Genomic DNA, 22,676 nt, shown 5'->3' on the forward strand with positions numbered 1-22,676 from the left:
TTACTCTGTGTTTATTCTGTGTTTATTCCGCGTCTCTGAGACACGCAGTCTCTGGGGGCGGGGCTTGAGTTGCATCACACGCTGACGCTTTCCACCCGGCTCAGGGCCCGGCGCGTTCACATTCACATTTAGGCCGGCATTAGGCCGGGTCGAAAAGCGGGACTAGTTTTGACCCGGCCCAGGTACGGCCTAAATCTATGACCCCGTTCACATACGAGTTATTCAAGTGTGAACAGGGTTTTGGGGGCAGGTAGACAAAAGGGTACTTAAAGCTGTTGTTGAGAAACAAAAAATTGACAAAAGTCAAGCGTTTGACCAGGGGGACAGAAACCGAAAAAAAAAAAAAAAATTAAAAAATTAAAAACTTGCAAAATGTGGCCACTACAGTTTCATTTTTGCAGAATGATTGCCTTCCTGGATGAACTCATCAAAGAAGATTTCATTTGTGAACGTTGTCGGCATGTTAGTGATTACTGTATTAGTGATATGGAAGAATTAGTCAGTCAGCCCATAGGAGAGTTGAGACCGTAGAGCAGGAAACTACAGAACTGCTGGGTTACAGTAGATTGTAACCGCAGAAAAGGGATGTCACTAATTCCCCGTTCCCACTGGCGGTCCGGATGTTTAAAAAGGTGTTTCCACTGGCTTAAGCGTTCATCACATCCACTAAGGAAATACTTCGCTTTCAGAAGCGGAGATGCGTGCTTGACTTGTAGACAGACAGGGAAGAGATCAGTTGCATTATGTCGGAAGATATAATCTCAAGTGCCGTGTGGCATCACAAAGAAATTACAGTTTTATTACCAGCATGGAGTGAAATCCATGTACAGAAACAATGACAGCTTACAGTTAATATCCGAGTGTATTAAAAACTTGCCAAACACGAATTTCACAGGAGGTGGTGCAGTGCCGTGACTAGTAATAAACTGAAGGATAATAAATCGGAGTGGTAGCAGATGATTTTATTCACATTTTATGAGCAACTGCATGGTGTTTCAGGCTGTTGTCCTGTGGATGGTGTGCAGTCTGTTGTACAACAGCCCCGCAGAGACAATCAGTATGAAGGTGAACACGATTCAGTTAACGTGTGCCCATTTACAAGTTGAATGATTGAATAAATAAATACAGCAGATCTGGGTTTCCCTCTAAAACATTAAGGACTGGTTTAATAAACGCATCCATAAATGCCATGACTGAAACGTGCACACTTTAGTTAAATTAACCTGGCACGGCATGGCATGGCACGGACGCTTAAGGCAGTGGAACCAAAGCATAATGGTTGTATGCGCCCAAGAGCTAGAATTGCCCGACAGGTTCCAAGTTGGACAGTGACAGCTCTGAGGGTGATGGGAGGGCAGTTGAGCACCAGAGCACCATGATGCCCACTCCCCCCCAGAACAGGGAGGTAGATATAGTAGGAGACTCTATTCTTAGAGGTGTAGATCACACAGTGTGTTCTTGTGATAAGGAGACCCACATGGTTACTTGACTACTTGGTGCTCAGGTTGCAGATCTCCCTAAACTAGTAGACGGGCTACTGGCCAAAGCCGGGGGGAATCCACTGGTCATGGTCCACATTGGAACCAATGACATAGGAAAAGGAAGGGCAGAGGTTCTGCAAGACAAATTTAAAGAGTTAGGAAAGAAACTAAAGAGCAGAACCTCGATGGTAATTTCTCCAAAATACTTCCGGTACCAAGTGCCAGGCCTGGAAGACAGGCAGAGATTAGAAAGTTCAACACGTGGTTGAAATCTTGGTGTAGGGAAGAGATTTAGATTTATGCATTAACCACCCTTCTGCTTAGATGTAGACTGTCTGGTTTGTACAGGTCCCATCTATTCCAGAAGAAAGACCAATGCTGCATAAATTTGATATGTAGCAAAGCGTTATTGTACAAAAGTTAGTTTATGCCTCACCTGGAGCTCCTGGGGCCCCTGGTCGCCCCGAGACCCCCTGGACCCCCTTCTCCCCTGAGGGACCCTGGGGGCCAAATCCGGGGGGGCCTTGAGGACCTCTGTCCCCTGGACTGCCTGGAAGCCCTGAATCCCCTGGTGGGCCACGTTCTCCTTTTACCAGCAGAGATCCCTTTAAAGACAGGAGCAACAATTCATAGCAAATCGGTTCACAGGAGGTCTGGGGAGGCCAAAATGTAAATTATCTGTTCTCATTGTATTCCGCTTCCAGCTAATGTATGGATTTTTATTGTTAGAGATTAATTTATAAATCACAATTCTCATTCTTAGGCTTAGTACACCAGTAAAAGTAGTTAACATGCAGTAGAGGCATTTCAAATCCAGGGTGCACTGCTTCATCCAAATTAAAAAAAGGTGAAGGGTTGAGAGCACGACTTACAGGTGTTCCTTTGGCTCCTGGTGCACCAGGAATACCATCACGACCAGGTCTTCCCTCAAGCCCAGGGAGTCCAGGGGGGCCAGGGAAGCCAGTGTCTCCTTTATCACCCTTCATCCCAGCGAGAGAGATGGCTTCACCAGGGTCCCCCTTCGTACCCGGTATACCAGGCAAGCCTTGACTACCAGGAAAACCCTGAAAACACAGATGAGTTATAACTGAAGTCTTTCTATTGTGAGCATTTAATTAAAAAAACAACAACAAAAAAAAAACAGTTCCAAGTGAAATAAGTAGAAGACATATTTTAGAAACAGCTGCAAGAACTCCCATTACTGGCGCTCATTGTAAATTAAATGTAGTGGTGATCAGAGTAATAATGTAAAACGTAGACACAATCCAGAAGAACAATACGATGTATTACTTACTGGTGGGCCCATTGAGCCTGGTCCCCCTGGGAAGCCTCTCTCTCCTTTGGGTCCACTTAGTCCAGTAGGCCCTACACAGATATTACCATTATTTAACTATCCTCTGAAAGTACTGAAGAATAAAGAAAAAATCTTGGCAGAAAATTCACTATTTTATAATCAATATGCAACATTTTGCTATGCAAGAGTCTCTGACCATTAAGTCGTGATGTACATAAGGTTAAAAAACCTTTACAGTGGCAATGATTTGGCTGCTCTTGGACAGTGTTTCCCAAGCCTGGTCCTGGAGGTCCCCCTACCCTGCTGGTTTTTGTTCCAACCGAGCTCTCAATTACTTAATTGAACCCTTAATTGAATTGAATGGACTTTTTAAATTGGTGTAAAAAAGTTATTTATACAATAATATACTTATAATAATTTCCTAAATCAAAGCATGTTAATTACTTTAAACAATAGGGGTTTTAAGTTAAGTATAGGTTTATATAAATAAACTTATTACAATTTAAAAGATCAAAATCTAGTAAACTGAAACCTTAATTCATTTAAAGGTTAAATTAAGTAATTGAGAGCTCAGTTGGAACAAAAACCAGAAGGGTAGGGTAGTCCTGTCCTAGGAACATCATGTGAGGGGCAGCCTCTTTTCTGACACCAGGGCACTGACTCACCACAGGTACACACTTCCAGAGATTGCAATGAGCTGCCTAACCAACCATGCTTCAGGGAATAAGCATGCCTCATCTTACCATAACACTAGGTTTGCCAGAGACAAGGTAAATGATGTCACAGTCGTTAACTGTAAGAAGTATTCAGATTTGGTTTAATGGTTGCTACTTGGATGCAGTCAGTTAACTTACCTGGGAACCCTGGAGGCCCAGGTGGCCCCTGGGGCCCTGGGAGCAGGTCTCCAATGAAACAGTTGATGCAGGTTTCCCCTTTGTCACCTGCAAGAGCCCACACATGCTTGTTTAACAGAGGCATAAACAGTAAATTTTGTTGGGGGCTTTTTTTTGCCCCCAACACTCATTAATTTACATGGGAAGTGCTTTCTTTTGAAATAAGCCTGTAGAGTTCAGGATGTTTATATATATATTTTTAAATTGTATCCCTTTTTTAGTCAGCATCAGGTTTTACATATACAGTTAAAAACCCCAAATTAGTGTAACAGAAATATTGATTGATCAGTCAATATCCTAAGAATGGCACTGTATGACACAGACCCATTCCATTAAAGGGAATGTTCACTGTATATTCTGTCGCCTTTACTATTAAAGACCGCATCATTTTTAATGCAGTTTATATTGTAATATATGTAGTTTAATACACAGGTTGTTGTTTTTGTATCTTGTGATATGCTGTTGTCCTGGCCAAATTAAAGGTTCCAAAAGTTTGATGAGCTTTGTAAAGCATTGCCACCACCCCTTTAATGCCAGGAGCTGGATTGACACATTGTTCAGAGAAAGACTTAATGTAACACCATTTCTATTGGGTTTGAAGATATTACAAAATGTAAGCTTTACTGGGTATTCTCAAACTCAACCATTGGTTTCCATTCCAAACAATGAAAATCTTACTAAAATAACGGAATACTTCTAAATTTGTAAATCAAGTACATTCTCTTTTCTATTTCCCTATTTCTATTTGTAGTTTTGTACAAGATTATTAGATCTCAATCTGGATTTGAGTCGAGAGAACTGAAGTTTCATGTCTGGTTACCTTTCTGGCCAACCTCTCCCGGAAATCCACGCTCCCCCTGTAGTCCCGGCAAACCTGGAGTCCCGCCCAGACAATTCCCATCTGTAGAGACAACATATGCTCAGCAACTCTTGCATACACACTTCAGAGTGTTGTGTTTGAATACAGGCACGGATCTGTCTAAAGTGCTCAATGCAAAAGCACAACCATTAGTCATTTTGTGCCAAGGGTCTCCATAGAAGCTTGGGTCATGTTTTCACATGGTTTTGAAGAGAATTAAGTATTCATTACTTTTTGAGAGAGAACATGAAGACAGTGAAGCCGACAACAAAGCAACTTTTTCAGTGACACTCCAGTTGCACATCTTGGTCATGAAGATGGCAGAGCAATAAAGGTACAGCTCTAGCAAGTGCTGAGGAAACCACAGCATGGAGAGCCTGTACCTTGTGAAGAGAGTCCAGGTGGTCCTGGAGGGCCAGGTGGTCCTTGGAGTCCCGGTCGCCCATCCTCCCCAGGTGACCCGGGTATAGAGACGCCAGGCTGTCCTTCAGCTCCCTTCTGCCCCCTCTCTCCTGGGAAACCAGGCTGGCCCGGCTGCCCTGGAGTGGAGACACCTGGGACCCACGGCACAGAACAGGCACTCAGCAACAGTGACTGACTGACAAAATCAATTATAACTAGGGATGCACTGATGCACGCCTAAATTCTGGGCCGATATTGATATCTGATATTCATATAACAAGATTGGCCAATACTAATATTTTGCCATTATGTAATCACCTAGAGAATGAAAGCAGGTCGGCGAGATCAAAAACGCTTGTGTTCATATAGGTTTTTTTGTACTTTTTTTTTTTTTTCAGACGTTCAAGCATTTGTTGGGCCAGGCAGCATGCTTTTTTCTTTTAACACAGCAGCAGGAAACCCTGAAACATTTTGTTTTGGTATGGGGAGATGTACTTCATTTATATAAATATTTAGAGATATATTTAAATGAATTAGATATCTTCAAATGCCCTTTAAAATAAGATCTGCAACTCATTTAGAGACCCTCTCTAATTTAAAGATCTCTAAATGTTTAAAGATATACTGAAATACAATTGAAGATCTCTAAATGATAACTTTGCTTGCCATATTTTCATAGCAACAGACTAGCAGCAACGTCGTTGCTAGGAATGACGTTCCACTGACCTGACATTGTCTGTGCCACTGCACTGACTTCAGCAAATACCCAGAAAAACAGCTGACACCTTAACTACTCGAGTAGTTTCCACATGGTAGAAACTGTTCGGTACATCCTAGGATCTACCGAACTGCGATGCAGTAATTAAGTGCCACTGCTTTCTTATTTATATGCACTTTGAATGTGCCTGGTTACACGAGAGTGCCAGCTGTATGGACCTTTATCAAAGTGTTGGACAGGACAGCAGAATGGCCATTTGTAACGTATGTTCCACAGAAGTATTAGAAGGAAACTTGGGAAACACAAACTTCCAACAAATCACCTGAAAGTAGATACACCACAGAGCAGCAGAGTTTCTCAAAGCCCAAGCAGCAACTACAGAGAAACATCCACCTCCCAGCAAACTACTCCCTCTGTAGCCCAATAATAATAATAATAATAATAATAATAAATGTCCTGATCGACACATTGAAAAAGGTCCACACAGCCGGCACTCTAGCATAACCAGGCACATTCAAAGCACATATGAAGAATAAACCCGCTAAGGCTGTCTCTGAAGGTTCGAATGTTCGAAGGCTCATTCAGTCTCCAGACCTTCGAGGGTTGGAAGGTTTGTCACGTGAAAACCACATTTTTTTTTTCTCTTGCTGATATGAAAGGACAATGTTAAAAATACTGAAGTGTGCCAAGGGTTAATGGGGTGTGGTGCGGTGGGGAGGAGCATGGGGAGAGGGGATAAAAGGTGAAGGGAGGTGGATGAACAAGTTTGTGTGCGAGTGTGTTCAGTCCCTGAGACCTGTGTGTGCTGCACAAATAATAAATAAACCTATTTGTTGTTACACCTGCAATGATGAGTTGGGTCGCCTCCTTGGAAACCCCCGCAAGCGTTACAATACTAAACCACACTTCAGATGTCCCACTATCTAAATTAAAATATTTGATATATATATATACTGCCAATTACTTAAATGTTTTTGGATATAACCAAGATCGAAACCATAATATAAAGCACATCAGTTGCCACTGTCGTGTCAGCAGGCATTGGAGCAGATTATATTTAAACATCTTGAAAATATGCGATTACACGGATTTAATTTTTTTTTATAAAGTTTGTTCTGAAAGAGCACTATCCCCCACCTGCCAGCATGCTTGTGGACCACTGCATTATTCTGGTTTTGTTTCTTTATCCACGATCTTTACAGCAAAGTGTTGTGCAACATAGGCTAATGGAAATGTAAAAGAAAACATGTTGTTTTGAAAGAAATTTGCGGTTTGGATTTTATTTGCTAAATTCACAGAAGACCACCAAACCACTGAATGTTTAATGTTCGAGATTACCGTTTTATTTTGTTAAATGGATTACCAATTTTAAAAAATGTAGAATTTTAATTCAAATCTATACACTAGTAGCTAATGTGACATCTTTGGTAAATTATGCAAATTAGCACCAGCGAATCTTCAAACTTTCGTACAGTAATGTGTTCCAAACCTTCAAAGGTAAAAATGTACCCTTCGGGACAGCCCTGAATGATGCATATGGCACTTAATTACCACATCGCAGTTCGTGAACATCATTCATACTTTGTTAACACGAGTAGAACAAAATTGGATGCTTAGATAGATGCAATAAAAGATGCATCAGTTAGAAATAATCAGCCATTTTAAAGTAAAATCGGCCAATTGTCGATGTAGTAAATTTTTTGCCATATCGGCCGCCGATCAATCGGTGCATCCCTAAGTATAACCATAAAAATTCAATATTCAATTCCTGCAGCTTTACTTTTATTTTTTTTTACATTTTGTACATGTGAAGGGATGGCACAAATCTTTCCAATGTTACATCTAGTACAGACATCATAGGACATTCAGCAGAAAAACTGTTCAAACTGAAATTCTTAGATTAAGACATACTATTATGTATACTATTTAAATCTCTCTGAAAATCATTTGAACAAAAGGATTATCTGCAATCTGTAAATTTGTCCTTGGTTTGCCACAGGTTTTAAGTAATCTATTCTAATGTGCAAAGCCTTGGTAACAATTGCACTTACCTGGAAGTCCGGGCTGCCCTGGAGGACCCGATAAACCTGCAATCAAAGAACGGGTATGAGGGAGGAGTTCATGATTTTATACACCAGTGTCCAGCCAGAATCCAAAATCATGTTGTTGCAAATCTTTCAGTAGCAATAAGTTGATTATGACTGTCTAGTTGTTCTGATAACTTGGGAATTGCAATCTAGACAAAAGGGAGGAAAAAAATGAATTCTCTGCAAGTGTTGTAAAATTCTCACCGGGGAACCCTCTGTCTCCCTTCCTTCCTGGATTTCCAGGGAATCCTGGTTCCCCTTTTGGGCCCACTCTGTTGAAATTTGGACCATTCAACACCTGCAAAAAACACATTTATCTCAATTTAGAAATGTTCAGAAGAAACCCCAAAATGCACACTGAACAATCTCTTAAATCAAAAACATTTCACACCCTGTAATGGAATAATAACTGCGATTTAAAGTAGGTTCAAGGTCTTACAAGTATTTAGTAACCAAATACAAATTAGCACTATTTACCAGGGTTTGTTTCTAGGTTGCCATAAAACATTCATGGGCTCACATCTAGGCTACTCCCCTTCCAGCACTGCCTAATCTCTGTCCAACAATTCAATTATCTCCCTTAATCTGCTACTTTGTCACATGATGTAGCTAAGGTTGTAGTTTTTGTCAATGGAAACCTAACCCGACAGACCACAGTGATGAAATCCCCCAACATGTCATCAGAGCAGCCAGAACTAACATGCCCTCCTTTATCCCCTAATTAATCCACTGATGATTCTTACCAGTCCTGGGGGGCCTGGAAAACCACGGTCACCTTTTTCACCCTGAAAAGAAAATTGAAATTAAAAGTTAAAGAAAAGCAGCTTCACCCACATCTTACAGTTGATACACCTTGGGAGAAAAACATTTACTTCTACCAACAAAATATCTAGAACCATTCAGTTTCCAGGTCCACCATGACAGAGATGCCCAAACTGTGATGGAGAGATGTTAAGGAGAAGATCCAAATGTGTACTTCAGTGTAAAGTTCCTTGGTTTCAAAGCCATGGATACATACAGTAAATAAAACTCTGATGCTCTTATGTTCTATGATCCATTTAAAGTTGGATTTTCTTTTCAATGAACTAAACATAAGAATTCAACTCGAAGACAATTAAGTTAGCTAGTGCTAGTCTCAATAATATGATCTTTAATGAAAACAGTTAACTAAATCAGCTCTCTGCACAGCCGGCACTACATCTTGAAGTGCTCAAAGCTGCCCTTACCCTTTCCCCATCTCTGCCAGGAAAGCCAGGACTGCCCGGGTCACCTCGGTCACCCTGCGAGGATTAGAAAGAGGTCAGTATGATGTCACTGCACTGGAAGCATTTTACCCAAAGGTCAGATCAGATCTCGGATCACTCTGCAGATGCTTCACATTGATTGAGTACATGCTGTGCAGTTGTGCAGTAGAGTTTGTATTTGAATATGATTGATCAGTATTATATCAGTATACAGGGGGTCTCTACACAAGGGGATAGCTTGACAAAGCGTTGGCCTACCTGGAATTGGTTTAAGCTTCAACAAAACATTTGTCCAGCATTACTGATGCCAATTAGTTTGAAACTGTCTTAGTATAGCTCCCATGCACATGACATGTAACTGATCCTAGCTGACAGTGAAGCTTTAACATGACTATTACAAGTTGTGGTTTAATGTGTTATGTTTGTTTGTGTTTGGAAAAATATTTGTATACTGCAAGAGGCAAACAGATATTGTCTATGCATGTGGAATGGAGTTTATCACATACAGCTACATTTCATTATTTCAACAGATGATCCAAGATGCTTACAGATCCCAATTGAAAGGTTTATAGGCTGTTGGAATCACAGAAATACTATCCCTTCTCTCTGTGATAACATGCACAAATGATTCCTGCGGGTCTATAGAAGGAAAGGTGCATTATAGACCCTCTGCTGGAGTGCAATTCAAGTCAGATTTAGCATTACCATTAAAAAGACATTTCAGGATACTTACAGGGCCTCCGGGAATCCCAGGATCACCATCTTTCCCTGGTTTTCCCTTTGAGAAAAGACAAAAGCAAGAATCATATATCAAGGTCATGTAAGGTACCAAAGCCCAGATCTTAACACTGTAATTATATGTTTTTTTTAATTGGTTGATTTCAAGTGTTTATTTTTCTGGTCAATTTGGTTTAATTGAATTTCACAGGTTTCTTTTTCTTTGTTTGCATGCTCTGTGCTCACCCAACAGGCACACCTGCACTGTATCAGGAGTCACCTAGTCCAGCCAGCAGCCTCTTTATGCTTCAATTTGACAAAAAAATCATAAAGATTCACACAGTGGTCCGTTTCATAGGGAGTGGATTTCTCTCCATCCTGGACTTTTTGTGACAAGATCTAGAAAATATTGGTAGGCAGCCGTTCTTTCTCCTTACCCTCTTGCCGGCTTCACCTGGTTCCCCCTTCTCACCCTTTGGACCACCAGGAAGACCCTGGTTAAAGAAGAAAAAAAAAAAAGTCCATTATCCTTGAGCTTTTAATTTTAACAAGTTCTTGGCCCATCTATACCTTCATTGAGAAATGCATTTAAGGGGACACTAAAAGAAGTCCAATTTTACTTTACAAAAATCTAAAATGAAACGTTTCAATAAAGTTGACTTAATTAACAGATTCATCTACAATTATAGCAATGACCATTGGGTCATTTTTCATGAATTTTTTCACAATTCTGTCCCTCTAAAAGTTTTAAATTATGAAAAAAAATTACAGCATAAATATTTTGTATGCCCTGTGGACTCTTGAACTGGAATCACGCAAGGAGTGCAATATTGTGCGTTTCATGGATGATTTTAAACTTTGCACTAAGAGGAGTGTGGGGTGCTTCTCATTGTGTTCTACTTACTGGAGGCCCAGGTGGACCAGGAAACCCAGCCGGACCGGGCACCCCCTGATCACCCTGAAACAAGATGGTCAATGAATCAGAAAACAGGCATTCGATCATACCATGGTGGAGTCACAACACTAAGGACCAGGAATGGTGAAACCTATACAATCCCTCCATATTTGGCTTTCCCAATATTTGAACTCTTAACAGAAAAACTACAGCTTTATCCTGATGGTGCAAACAGCATGATACTCTCCTTGAAAAAGGGTGTCGTTTTAATCACACTTGAACCTATTCGTTGAGCAATACCAAAATCTACATCCCTGAAGCATTTACAAACACTATCTCATGAAATCAGTGAACCAGCAACAGAGCCCCCTAGTGTTCTCTTTTAAAATAGGATATTGCATACAAAAATTAATAGTGCCCTCTTGTGAAAGGAAACAAGTGCAATTTAACCATTTTCATTGAATTCCCACTGAACACTTCACCAGTGTGTCACAGACCAGCATGCAACATGCAGTGACAGCATCGTGAGGACACACTGTTGCCATGATCCACACACCTCCTGTCCCCCATCTTTCCTGAGAGGCTTAAATCAATTACAATTCAAGAGTGTACCTTGAGTTTTAATCAAAAATCAGCAACACACTTATGACAAACTAAAAAGGAACTGAAAATAATGGAAATGCTATTTTAGAAACTACATAGCAACATATATTATGAAACTGTAATTACTCCGCTAACAGAGTGCATACAAAGTATCAACTGCACAAATTAACTATTTAGGAGTAGTGCATTCATTAAACCAGGAATGTGGAGAAAAAAGCTGCAGGGTTTTCACATTTAAACTTCTCAATGCTTTATGTAAATCAATGAAAAATAAGAATGCCATTAAAGACTGAATAAATAACTGAAAATATTTATACCCATTTTATAGAATTGAAAATGTTAAATATAAAAGGTAGTTGTACAAAAATAGTACCAAAAATCTGTGTAAGCTTGAAAAGAGGTTCATGCAACTAAACTACAATCAGAATGCCAAGGACAAAAATCTAAAGGAGTCCAACATCAATGGCAAACTGTGTTTAGAGGTACAAATATGAAAAGCTTACCTTGTCTCCTCTCTGGACCTCAGAGTCTATGGGTCTCTTCTGCTCACCAATCAGCCCCGGTGGCCCGGGAGGCCCCTGGAGACCTTGATCACCCTGAACAAAATTGAAATGCATTCAAATCAGGATGCTTTATTCACAACATTTAGTGCACCGTTTTAAAGATTATCAAAGCAGGTCTCTTGACAAGTTCAGAAGACATTTAGCCCTTCCTTTTCTTGTCAAAGCACTACTTTCTCATTCAGTCTCTAATCCTCTTCCGAATACCTCACTAAAAGACTATTTATCTAGATTTACGATGCCAGAAACCTATATCACAGTAAAATACGGTTACTGTTAATGCGATCTTCTCACAATATCCCTATATGGAATATTCTCTTCATTTTAACATTGTGCAGTATTCAACCCATGACATGAAGGGATTTTAAATATTTTAACAAAAAAAAAAACAACGTGTATATATATATATATATATATATTACTGTCCTAGAAGATTTAAGATTGTGTTCTTGTGTTCTTGTTCTTAACCAGTGAGCTCTTCCACATTGCTTTCATGTTGCAGCTGGATTACCTCACTGACATCCAGCAATTTTGCTCCTGAATCCTGCAGGCGATTTTTTTTTAATACAAAATCAACTCCTTTTTTCCTTACTGTGAAAAGTCTTTAAGATCTTAAATGTATTGTGTATAAAGTGAAAAGCAGCTGTGCAGCACTACTACTGAACTCATGCTGAACCCAGACTGGTCAGAATGCTTACTATAGGGAAGAATATAAATCTTACCTTTTCACCTTTAGGACCTTGGAAATTCAAACCCATGTTACCCTATGAAAGAGGAAAAACAATTTCCATTAATAAAACCCTTATGTACACATCTAATTTCCGAATAATGACAACCTATGTAGGTGTATATTTACTTAAACATAGTATTGCATGTCTGCTGTCAAACATGCAGATTAAAATGTATTATTTTTCTACACCAAAATAATGTCAAAACCTGCCAACATATAAACAGATGTTAAGAAATCTCTATTATATCCAGGCTTTCCTTTTAGACACATGTAAGGCATAAAAGTACAAATGCATTATAATTAAATCCCAGGGCAGACAAACCCTCATGCAGATGTTAACAAGGAACAAAATCGTACCTTTGGACCTGGTGGGCCAGGTGGACCTGGTTGACCCTGGAAAACAAATTAATAAATCCATTGGAGGGCCCTGAAAATACCACCCAGAACCAGAACTGTTGACCCCTTCCAACATCATAAGGTATCCCCCTCCACAACCTAAAGTACGCTTCACTAGCACTGTGCGCCATTTATATACCTTTCATTTTTAAGAGTACTTTTGGGAAGACTAAAAATACATTAACAAACAAAAAAAGTTTAGGGGAATTATAGGCTGGGAACCCTTTAACAGTCCATTATTTTGCATCTTGAAATTTGGGTCTCAGAAGATTTTTCTACAGTAGATTAATTAACTGGGCTCAATGATGAACACTGCCTACATTCATCCCTGATGCCCGACTCATATCTTGCTCAGAGATTGGATGGTAAATTGAAAGCGAATCCAATTATCTTCATTTAAAATAAATAATCCATACCGTATAACCTGGAGGTCCAGGTGGGCCAATAGGGCCGGTAAACCCCTCAGGGCCCATGGATCCCTGGAAGACAAACATCCCAACACAATCATACTGGGCTCCAGAACCCCAGGCCAAACACTGCCAAATATACAGTTTCCACAAAATGGGAAAATTCACTTGCTAATGTTTGTGTGTACTGTTTTAGACAATTAAACAGTGTAATTGTCTGTATATTCCTTCGACCAGTCCTTGTGCACATAATATGAGCTGGACCCTATTACTGAATAAAAGTGTACTGGGAATGTATGCAGAGTCCAAGGTCAAATGGGACAGATTGCTTTTTCAGTCTATAGCATGTCCCCAGCCCTCTCAACAGGACTCGCATCAGGCGCTGTCACTATGCAGTCTTTCCTCAATGTAAAAGGGCATTGTGATCAGCAAACTGAAGTTTGGGTTGAGTGGACCAGCATCAATTCTCATCTCTGTGCCTAAGGATAAACAAACATGGAGGTCTGTCCTTCCCTGTGAGCCCATTCCAAACCACACCTTGACAAAGCCTCCTTTGTGCGTCTATTGTGTTCTGCAACACTGTAGCAATAATTTAATTAAAATGATTTGTGAAGTCAGGCATCCTGATGCTGATGTCCCGCTTTTGTGATCCATGGTCAACCACAATGTTCCTGACTGTATAGGAAAAAGAAACACTGCTACTCCCCAATCTCTTTAAAATCACCACTGAGCTAACCGTGCAGGAATACTTGAGCATCCATCAATAAGGTAGCATTTGCAAAAGGTTGCAATTTTGCAAAGGATTACTGTATAATATACAGAGATTATACACTCACCTAAAGGATTATTAGGAACACCATACTAATACTGTGTTTGACCCCCTTTGGCCTTCAGAACTGCCTTAATTCTACGTGGCATTGATTCAACAAGGTGCTGAAAGCATTCTTTAGAAATGTTGGCCCATATTGATAGGATAGCATCTTGCAGTTGATGGAGATTTGTGGGATGCACATCCAGGGCACGAAGCTCCCGTTCCACCACATCCCAAAGATGCTATATTGGGTTGAGATCTGGTGACTGTGGGGGCCAGTTTAGTACAGTGAACTCATTGTCATGTTCAAGAAACCAATTTGAAATGATTCGACCTTTGTGACATGGTGCATTATCCTGCTGGAAGTAGCCATCAGACGATGGGTACATGGTGGTCATAAAGGGATGGACATGGTCAGAAACAATGCTCAGGTAGGCCGTGGCATTTAAACGATGCCCAATTGGCACTAATGGGCCTAAAGTGTGCCAAGAAAACATCCCCCACACCATTACACCACCACCACCAGCCTGCACAGTGGTAACATGGCATGATGGATCCATGTTCTCATTCTGTTTACGCCAAATTCTGACTCTACCATCTGAATGTCTCAAGAGAAATGGAGACTCATCAGACCAGGCAACATTTTTCCAGTCTTCAACTGTCCAATTTTGGTGAGCTTGTGCAAATTGTAGCCTCTTTTTCCTATTTGTAGTGGAGATGAGTGGTACCCGGTGGGGTCGTCTGCTGTTGTAGCCCATCCGCCTCAAGGTTGTACGTGTTGTGGCTTCACAAATGCTTTGCTGCATACCTCGGTTGTAACGAGTGGTTATTTCAGTCAAAGTTGCTCTTCTATCAGCTTGAATCAGTCGGCCCATTCTCCTCTGACCTCTAGCATCAACAAGGCATTTTTGCCCCCACAGGACTGCCGCATACTGGATGTTTTTCCCTTTTCACACCATTCTTTGTAAACCCTAGAAATGGTTGTGCGTGAAAATCCCAGTAACTGAGCAGATTGTGAAATACTCAGACCGGCCCGTCTGGCACCAACAACCATGCCACGCTCAAAATTGCTTAAATCACCTTTCTTTCCCATTCAGACATTCAGTTTGGAGTTCAGGAGATTGTCTTGACCAGGACCACACCCCTAAATGCATTGAAGCAACTGGTTGGTTGGTTGATTGGTTGGTTAGATAACTGCATTAATGAGAAATTGAACAGGTGTTCCTAATAATCCTTTAGGTGAGTGTATATGTACTGCCTTTAATAGGAACTTCAGTAGCATTTGTGAAGAGATAACAAATGTAAATAGATGTAAAACACTATGGTCCTTTTCAGTACATTACCACTGCATCTGGTTTAGAGGAAAAGCATATATTCAAATAAAGACAAAAGACTGTTTCACAGGTGTGATGAAGCCATATCTTTAACGAAAGACCAGGAGGTTTTAACTGCAGTTGAAACCTACCTTCACCCCTGGAAGGCCAGGCAGACCAGGTTCTCCTTTTTGACCAAAGAGACTTCCTGAAATCACTTCCCCAGGTTCCCCCTGCAAACACAAAGGCATGCTGATAAGATTGTGGTCAGAAGTGCTGAAGAACATTAAACACCAACGGTCTGCACAGTACAGTATTCGCCTCCCATGTATTAAGATGGAACTAAACCATATTTCAAGATCAAACTAATGTTATCACCCTTGCCATTTCCTGTGTAGGTGTTCATTGTCTCAATGCAAACTGTTATATAATAATCATGCACCTTTTCCCAGTCAAGAATACATCACTAGATTTCAAATTTGAATGAGAAAAATGCAATTATGCTTATTGCACTCATTCGTAAATTTATCCTGGAAGAGTAACAGCTGAAAGTGTCAGAGACTATAACCAATATTTTACACAAACTCGGAATCATGGAATAGTTACATGCATATGTATGTTTATTTACACTAACAGATGTATAAATAAAGAACTTGCCTTTAATCCTGGCAGACCAGGTGGACCCTAAGAAAGAGAAAAAAAAAATACTGGTAGAAATGTATACAATTGAGGTTTTCAAATTTCTAAGACCTCACAATAGAGAACAGTTTTAATCCCAGTTAGTCTTAAAACACTCACACTATACATATTTCAAATGAATGGATGCTGTTCACAGATTTCCAAGTGTTTGTATGAAAGAAATGTGGGATATAGGAGAGAAAAACAAAAGTGTTTCTTACTACACAATTAATGTTTTCTGGCAAACTAGGTAGAGTCAAGTGGGGTTCCTTTCTAACCATTGATACATTTCACCAGATTAAAGATGATTATCGGGCCTATTAAGAACATAGCCTGGGAATAATTAACAGCAGGGAAATACCAAGGAAACTCAAACAACAAGCAACAACAAAAAATAAACATGCACAGTATTACATCATGCACAATGATCCATTTATGAAGCAGAAGGCAACTGTTACTGAAGCAGAGGAGAGCTTACCGGAGGGCCCTGTAAACCAGGAAAACCTGGGTTTCCTGGGAATCCTCTGTCACCCTGAAAGCAACATGAAAACTTATTTAAAAAGGTTGACCTCTTATTCTAGTACTCATTTCCACTAGTGGATTTCCTCTTACACATCGTCCGATTAGCATCACGGGTAATAAAAACGCACTAATTGAGAAAAGCCTGGGCCACACTATGGTCTGCAGCCATTTACAGATCAAAGTGAATACCTCCCACATACCTCCCCTGATTGATTCTACAGGTGGCCATTATTGGATGCCAAGCAGCTGCGGCACTTAACACATACTGAAATCCAACAATTTGTTACCATGTAAGGTAGACAAAATTAAACTGCTATTATTGGGTACAGTTATTTAGAGTAATTTATATGAAGTTATAGAAGTAGGGAAGAAGGCTGCAATTGAGCCGTTTCAGTTTGGCTCTGTGCACGTTTTCTACTTTACATGGCGCTTACAGTGGTTTAATGGCCAGGTCCCAGCAATACCTCGGAGCACCTTTCTTTTCCACTATAAATGGATCAGACCATTTGAAAGGCAAATATATTATGCTCTTGTAGTGTCCATCTCTTACTCCTGCACTGACACCTCATACATCAACTAAAAACCCTCTCATCCAACCAGTGGCACAGGAAATCTAGACCCACCTTCGTCCCATTACAGCCTGGTGTGCCCCTGGGACCAGGGGGGCCATCCTGTCCTGGCAACCCCTGCAGGAAAAAAGAGGAACAGTTGCAGTATTTTTTTCAGTTCGTCTTTAGTAATCGTATTGAAAAGGGCAATAACTTCACACACTGAATGAGACCTGACATTGAAAGTAGGATGGGAAGATGTGAGAAGAGGACTTAGAAGGGAATAAAATGGAGAAAGGGGTGAAAAAAGAAAGTGAGATGGAGAGGAGGAGGATAGATGGAGAGTGTGAATTTGCAGACCACTAATAAGGGATGTGGACAGTGAAAATGGGAACAGGAAGTAACTTACTGGAAGTCCAGGTGTGCCTGGGAATCCTGGGAGCCCTGGCGGTCCCTAAAACAGAAGGTAAAATGGTAAACATCCTCCACTGGCTACCTTTAAACTGTATGAAATCATACTTCGGCAAAGTATAGCAGAGATCGGTCACAATAACAATGAGAATATATCAAATTTATTGACAAATTGACAGTTTTCACCAACATACTGCTCGTTATACATTATGACAATTAAATACGTACTTGTTCATTTGTATTGTGAATAGTCTTTTAATCAGGATCTCTCACCATATCCACCCTCATATCCACAGTTAAGAAGAGAACATGTAATTGTTTTCACCTCTGCACTGTCAGTAACCAGTGCAGTTCGGTTTTCAGTATGCATGATGCCAGTCCAATGAGACAGTAACAAGTAACTAAAATACAATACTTGGTCAAAGTTGTATGTTAATGGCGCCAATACAGGCAGAGCTGGTGCAACCCGAAGCCAGAATGCTACTCAGCAAGCACTGAATGTGTTTTGAATAAAAGCTAGTCCAGTGTAAACAGTGCTGGGCAATTCCCTTTCATATTGGTTGAATACTGGTATAGGCCATTGCTGTGGGATATGCTGGTTCTTTGAAAGTCTATCTATTGGCAGTATTGGTCATTTGTGCCGGTAGAAATGGCGGCTTGATGGCCGTGTCATTCAGGAGTTTTTCCAACATGAAGACACCCACAGTATCCCCGAGTACTCACTCGAATTCCTTTGGGTCCAAATGGTCCCGGAGGTCCCGGATCACCCTACGGGTTTGGAAACAATCCATGAATCAAATCAATCATTTAGCATTTAAAATCAGTCAGACAATCGCTATTAAACTGTACCCAACCACCCTGAGTAAATCAATAGCAGAACAATGTGAAGAGTATTGGTGGGGTTAGGTTCATGGTTCTTAAGTTACAACGTTCTTAATGTTGGCCTACCCATGATGTTAAAGTTACACGACATAAGCTTAAATTGACTTGGAGAATCAAATGCTGATTCAATGCCTGGTAGCACTGAACTGTTATAGTTGCCAACTGGGTCACTGCTGCAGCCATATGGTTTGCATCAACATCAGGTTATCCGAGTTCAGCGTCTTACCTTTTCGCCTCTGGGTCCGATAGGTCCCTCTGGTCCAGCAAAACCTGGTAATCCAGGCTGGCCTTGTAAACCTGGAAAACCCCTTTCACCCTAGAAGAGAACCCTCACATGAGAATGACTTACAGAACACAGTTTCTCTCAAGAAAACTAATATTAAAACAAAACAAAAAACAAAAAAAAGGAAAAAAGTTAAAGCCATAAAGTTTTTTTATGTTGAAATTCATGATACCTCTACATCTTAAAGCAAATTAACTTGAATGTAAAGGTAAGGATGCTTAGAAGACATACAGAAGGAAGACCTCAAAAGATAAGGATCTCAGGCCCTATATATATATATTTATAATATTGATGGCATTTAATTTAGTAGAAACTAAATATTTAAGAGAAATGTATTAAATTAAAGTTTCCTTTCAAGCAGTGAAACAGACCTTCAGTATTCGGAAACTGCTCAAAAGCACCTTACAAATATATATTTAGACTCTGAAAGTGAAAGGAATTGTCCACAGACAAAACGGAGGTCCCAAATTGTATCCAAAATAGACAATTGATTGACCTGTGGAATAATTGTGATTGGACTTGATATTATACAGTACAAACCTGCATACATCAGGATTTTCTTCATGTTACAAGATTTCCATGATCGCACTTACCTTCTCTCCTTTCACTCCACTGCAGTCACACTTTGATCCCGATGCGCACCCATGGCATGCCTGAAAGAAATACAGCAGCAGCTCAAACGTAGCAATGATCTAATGACAAACACGCCAATACATGGCAGCAGACGGAACTTCAGTTCTCTGTTGGTTTCTGCTAGAGCATTTACCTTGACATAATTGTGAGAGAAGGATTATCTGCAATGTCATTGTTTATCTGGAGAGAAGTGTATTATACTGTAAAATGAACTATGGTCACATCAGCAGGTTCCACACAGACTTGGGAGAAGTGAGATTATAGGTTCAGAGATGCAGGGACACCTAAAGTGATGAGCTGCACTGCCATAAACTGAATATGGGATATTATCAAAAAACTGCACAAGAGGCAAAATGGATTACCACATAGAAGCGGGGTTCTTTATAGTTGCACCAAAACTTTTCAACTTCAATTGTGGCAGTATGGAAACATCACAATGACTTTCAAGATTCAGGTAGACATCGCTATAAAATGTCCATTAAAATTACAAACAAGCAATATCTTCTAGTTTCTACTTTCATATGGAATTCAGAAGAAACTGAGGACAGTAATACTGTGAATAAGTGTGCACACAAATAGTCAAACAAAAAAGTGTTCCACAGTACCACCAGGTGGCAGCAACAACCTACACCTAGCACTTGTACGAGAAGACATGAAAAGCATAAATGGATTGATAAAGAGCACTGATATTTAAAGGACGCAGACAGGCAAATGCTGTACTTTAATAACTTCCATAAGACGATGTTCAAAGCAAAGTGTTAGACGTCTACACAAAAACAGCTCATTTATAGAATTAGGAGTCAAATACGTGATTTGCCCTTTCCATAAAGTTGGATTCTACTTAAAATGTACCCCCAGTCAAAATAGAAATCTAAACCTCTGGACTTGCCAAGTGACCTGTCTGGACAAGAACCCCATGAAAATTATGTAAGCACCCAGGCCTAAAAATGCACAGGGGCTGCTTGACTCCAGGTGGAAGTCACTAATTGACAGGGCAGCAAAGATCGAGCCAGGAGATGTCACTGGAGAACGCTAATCCGTTTAATTTCCTTTTCTTAAGTGTGAGTTGGCAGTGTTGCAATGCACACTGTATTAAAAAGTGATTACAATCCAGATGAGCCCAAATGATAAGAACAATCCTAACTTATTCATAAGTAACACTGCATTTGTAGCACTTTTACCATGGCTGGTTTGAATCTTTGTCTCGTTATATTTTAGGAAAAATTTTCTCTCAATAATTAGATACCTAAATAGTCTTTCTAGCTGCTATAATGTACTGCATTTACGTTTGCTTTTCAAAATAGAACAGTGATGCATAAAGCCTTGCATCATGAATATGAGCCAAACAACAGTGAACAGTGCATCTCTTCTACCAAAAAATGGTTGAAATAGTCATTTAATTAGTCCTTTTATGTGATACATCTGGGTTTTGTTTCCCAGGCCCCCTATCTATGCAAATATCTAAAGCTTAGACAAGTAAATATGGCAGGCAATATACACATCCAACAACAAAGAACACACAAAGTGATATGCCTGAGGTACTCCATCTTGAAAGGGACATTTAACCCAAACAAATAGTTTTAACATCGACACGCTGCCAAGGATCAGAGGATACCAATGGAAATTAAGTACAAATGCAGTTATGTCTGAGAAGTTCTTTACACTGTGGGCTATGGGTATATGAGGGCGATTAGGAAATTGGTTTATATGGTAAACATTTTAAATGTAAATAAAATGTGCTTTTAAATACATATATTTTTTTTAAATATAAAATGAATGTTTTGTTTAAAAATAAACCTGAACAAATACAGCTCTGGATAAAATTGAGACCACTCCAAGTCCAGAAATCAATGATAAGTAGTCTAAATGTTTTCCAGAACTTTTTCAGAAATTAATAACGAAAACACCAGATTTCTTGATGATTTTATATCCCCCTGATGTCAGCTTTAAAACCTCTCCGACTTAAAACTTCAAGTAGACGGATTCACATTATAAACAGGTTATGCATGGTGCATAAGCTTGTGTAAATAAAGCATTTCACAATTTAAATGAAAGTAGAATTAGTCAAAGCCACCTTTTCAAACAAAGGCTGAATTAATTAACTGACTGGAGGTGCACTGTATAAAAGATCTTTGCAGTCACCCCCAACATGGGCCTCTTGAGAGGCAGCAATTGCCTTGGGAACCCGTTTGCACAGAATTAGACTCTTTCAAACTTTAACTCCCTTCATCCCTTCAATAACGGGTGGCAGGTTGTGGATAATACACCGACTGGGGCTCAGCATTCTTGTCAAGAAACAAGTTGACTTGTCACCTAGCTGGCACACGCGGCTTCTTGGCACGTTTCCTGTAAACATGAACGACTGCAGGTTTGAAGCAAAAGTGTGGTCCGGTTCGGCCTTTCATGTTTCAGAGCTGAAATACTGTTATCTGCTCTGCACTCCGGGCCAAGGTGACAAAAGGTTTGGTTGCCAGGCTGGTCTTGCTGAAGGGCTTTATGTTATTGGTTCTTTAAACGTTCCAGAGTTTCCGTGTTTACTGCCAATCAATCAAACCTTGTATGTAAACCGAACACTTACTGTAACCTTAGCTGCCACATTGCGGAGACACTCTGGCCTCCTCTCAGAAAACTCTGCACTGTGTTCTCTAGCACAGACTGAAATCCCATCAGCTGGCAGAAAGTGTAACAGGAAGCTATAACCGTAGTAAAGTGCAGCTACCAAGACCTTAAAAATGACAATGTGTATATCAAAGTGGAACATGAATTGGAAATGCAAAGCAAAAGATATACAAAGCGTCAAATATTTCCCTGAATTCTATGCACACAATATTAATGCGTCAAGATAGATAATTATGGTTAAAATATCAAATTTTGGGTTGCTTTTAAAAGGTACGTTTTATTTGGGGGAAATAAAGAGTTTGTGGTGCAGGCAATTAATAAAGTGATCACTGCAAAACATTAGGAACTTTAGAAATGTTTATATTAAAAACTAATTTCTTAATTTGCATCAATACCTTTCCTTCCTTTCCACCACTATTTTTCTGCAATCCCAGGTGTCATCTAAAATTACCTTTTTCAGAAGACAAAAGGTGCAATGATTGTACATTCTCTAGCATGAACAAATGGGCAAACAGGACATTCAGAAGTGCAGCTGATCTCCTTCAGTGTGTGAGGATACGCAGACTCTCTGAGTCTCCCCAGGACAGGTGTGAAATACTTCAGTGATGTGACGTAGCTGACGCAGAGATTAAGGGAAAGCCCATTTGTGTCAGAGGTGCCCACCTAACCTTTAAACTCATTTCCGATCTG

General features: G+C 40.1%; 1 protein-coding gene across 1 annotated transcript in view; it reads right to left on the bottom strand.

Moving 5' to 3' along the window:
* The window catches only part of col4a5 (collagen, type IV, alpha 5 (Alport syndrome)), a 67,084-nt gene that overhangs the window by 25,712 nt on the left and 18,696 nt on the right, over positions 1-22,676 (bottom strand). The window contains exons 2-26 of the mRNA XM_066714882.1: positions 19,328-19,387; positions 18,678-18,767; positions 18,293-18,337; positions 17,568-17,612; positions 17,234-17,296; positions 16,567-16,620; positions 16,068-16,094; positions 15,563-15,643; positions 13,296-13,358; positions 12,841-12,876; positions 12,476-12,517; positions 11,697-11,789; positions 10,600-10,653; positions 10,133-10,189; positions 9,712-9,756; positions 8,961-9,014; positions 8,478-8,519; positions 7,939-8,032; positions 7,699-7,734; positions 4,911-5,081; positions 4,489-4,569; positions 3,630-3,716; positions 2,776-2,846; positions 2,354-2,545; positions 1,918-2,086 (exon numbers count right to left, since the gene is read on the bottom strand). Of these exons, the coding sequence (XP_066570979.1) occupies positions 1,918-2,086; positions 2,354-2,545; positions 2,776-2,846; positions 3,630-3,716; positions 4,489-4,569; positions 4,911-5,081; positions 7,699-7,734; positions 7,939-8,032; positions 8,478-8,519; positions 8,961-9,014; positions 9,712-9,756; positions 10,133-10,189; positions 10,600-10,653; positions 11,697-11,789; positions 12,476-12,517; positions 12,841-12,876; positions 13,296-13,358; positions 15,563-15,643; positions 16,068-16,094; positions 16,567-16,620; positions 17,234-17,296; positions 17,568-17,612; positions 18,293-18,337; positions 18,678-18,767; positions 19,328-19,387 (1,852 nt within the window). The remainder of the gene's footprint in view (positions 1-1,917; positions 2,087-2,353; positions 2,546-2,775; positions 2,847-3,629; positions 3,717-4,488; positions 4,570-4,910; positions 5,082-7,698; positions 7,735-7,938; positions 8,033-8,477; positions 8,520-8,960; positions 9,015-9,711; positions 9,757-10,132; positions 10,190-10,599; positions 10,654-11,696; positions 11,790-12,475; positions 12,518-12,840; positions 12,877-13,295; positions 13,359-15,562; positions 15,644-16,067; positions 16,095-16,566; positions 16,621-17,233; positions 17,297-17,567; positions 17,613-18,292; positions 18,338-18,677; positions 18,768-19,327; positions 19,388-22,676) is intronic.

Source organism: Amia ocellicauda, chromosome 10 (genome assembly GCF_036373705.1).
Source record: "Amia ocellicauda isolate fAmiCal2 chromosome 10, fAmiCal2.hap1, whole genome shotgun sequence".
NCBI classification, from domain to species: domain Eukaryota; kingdom Metazoa; phylum Chordata; class Actinopteri; order Amiiformes; family Amiidae; genus Amia; species Amia ocellicauda.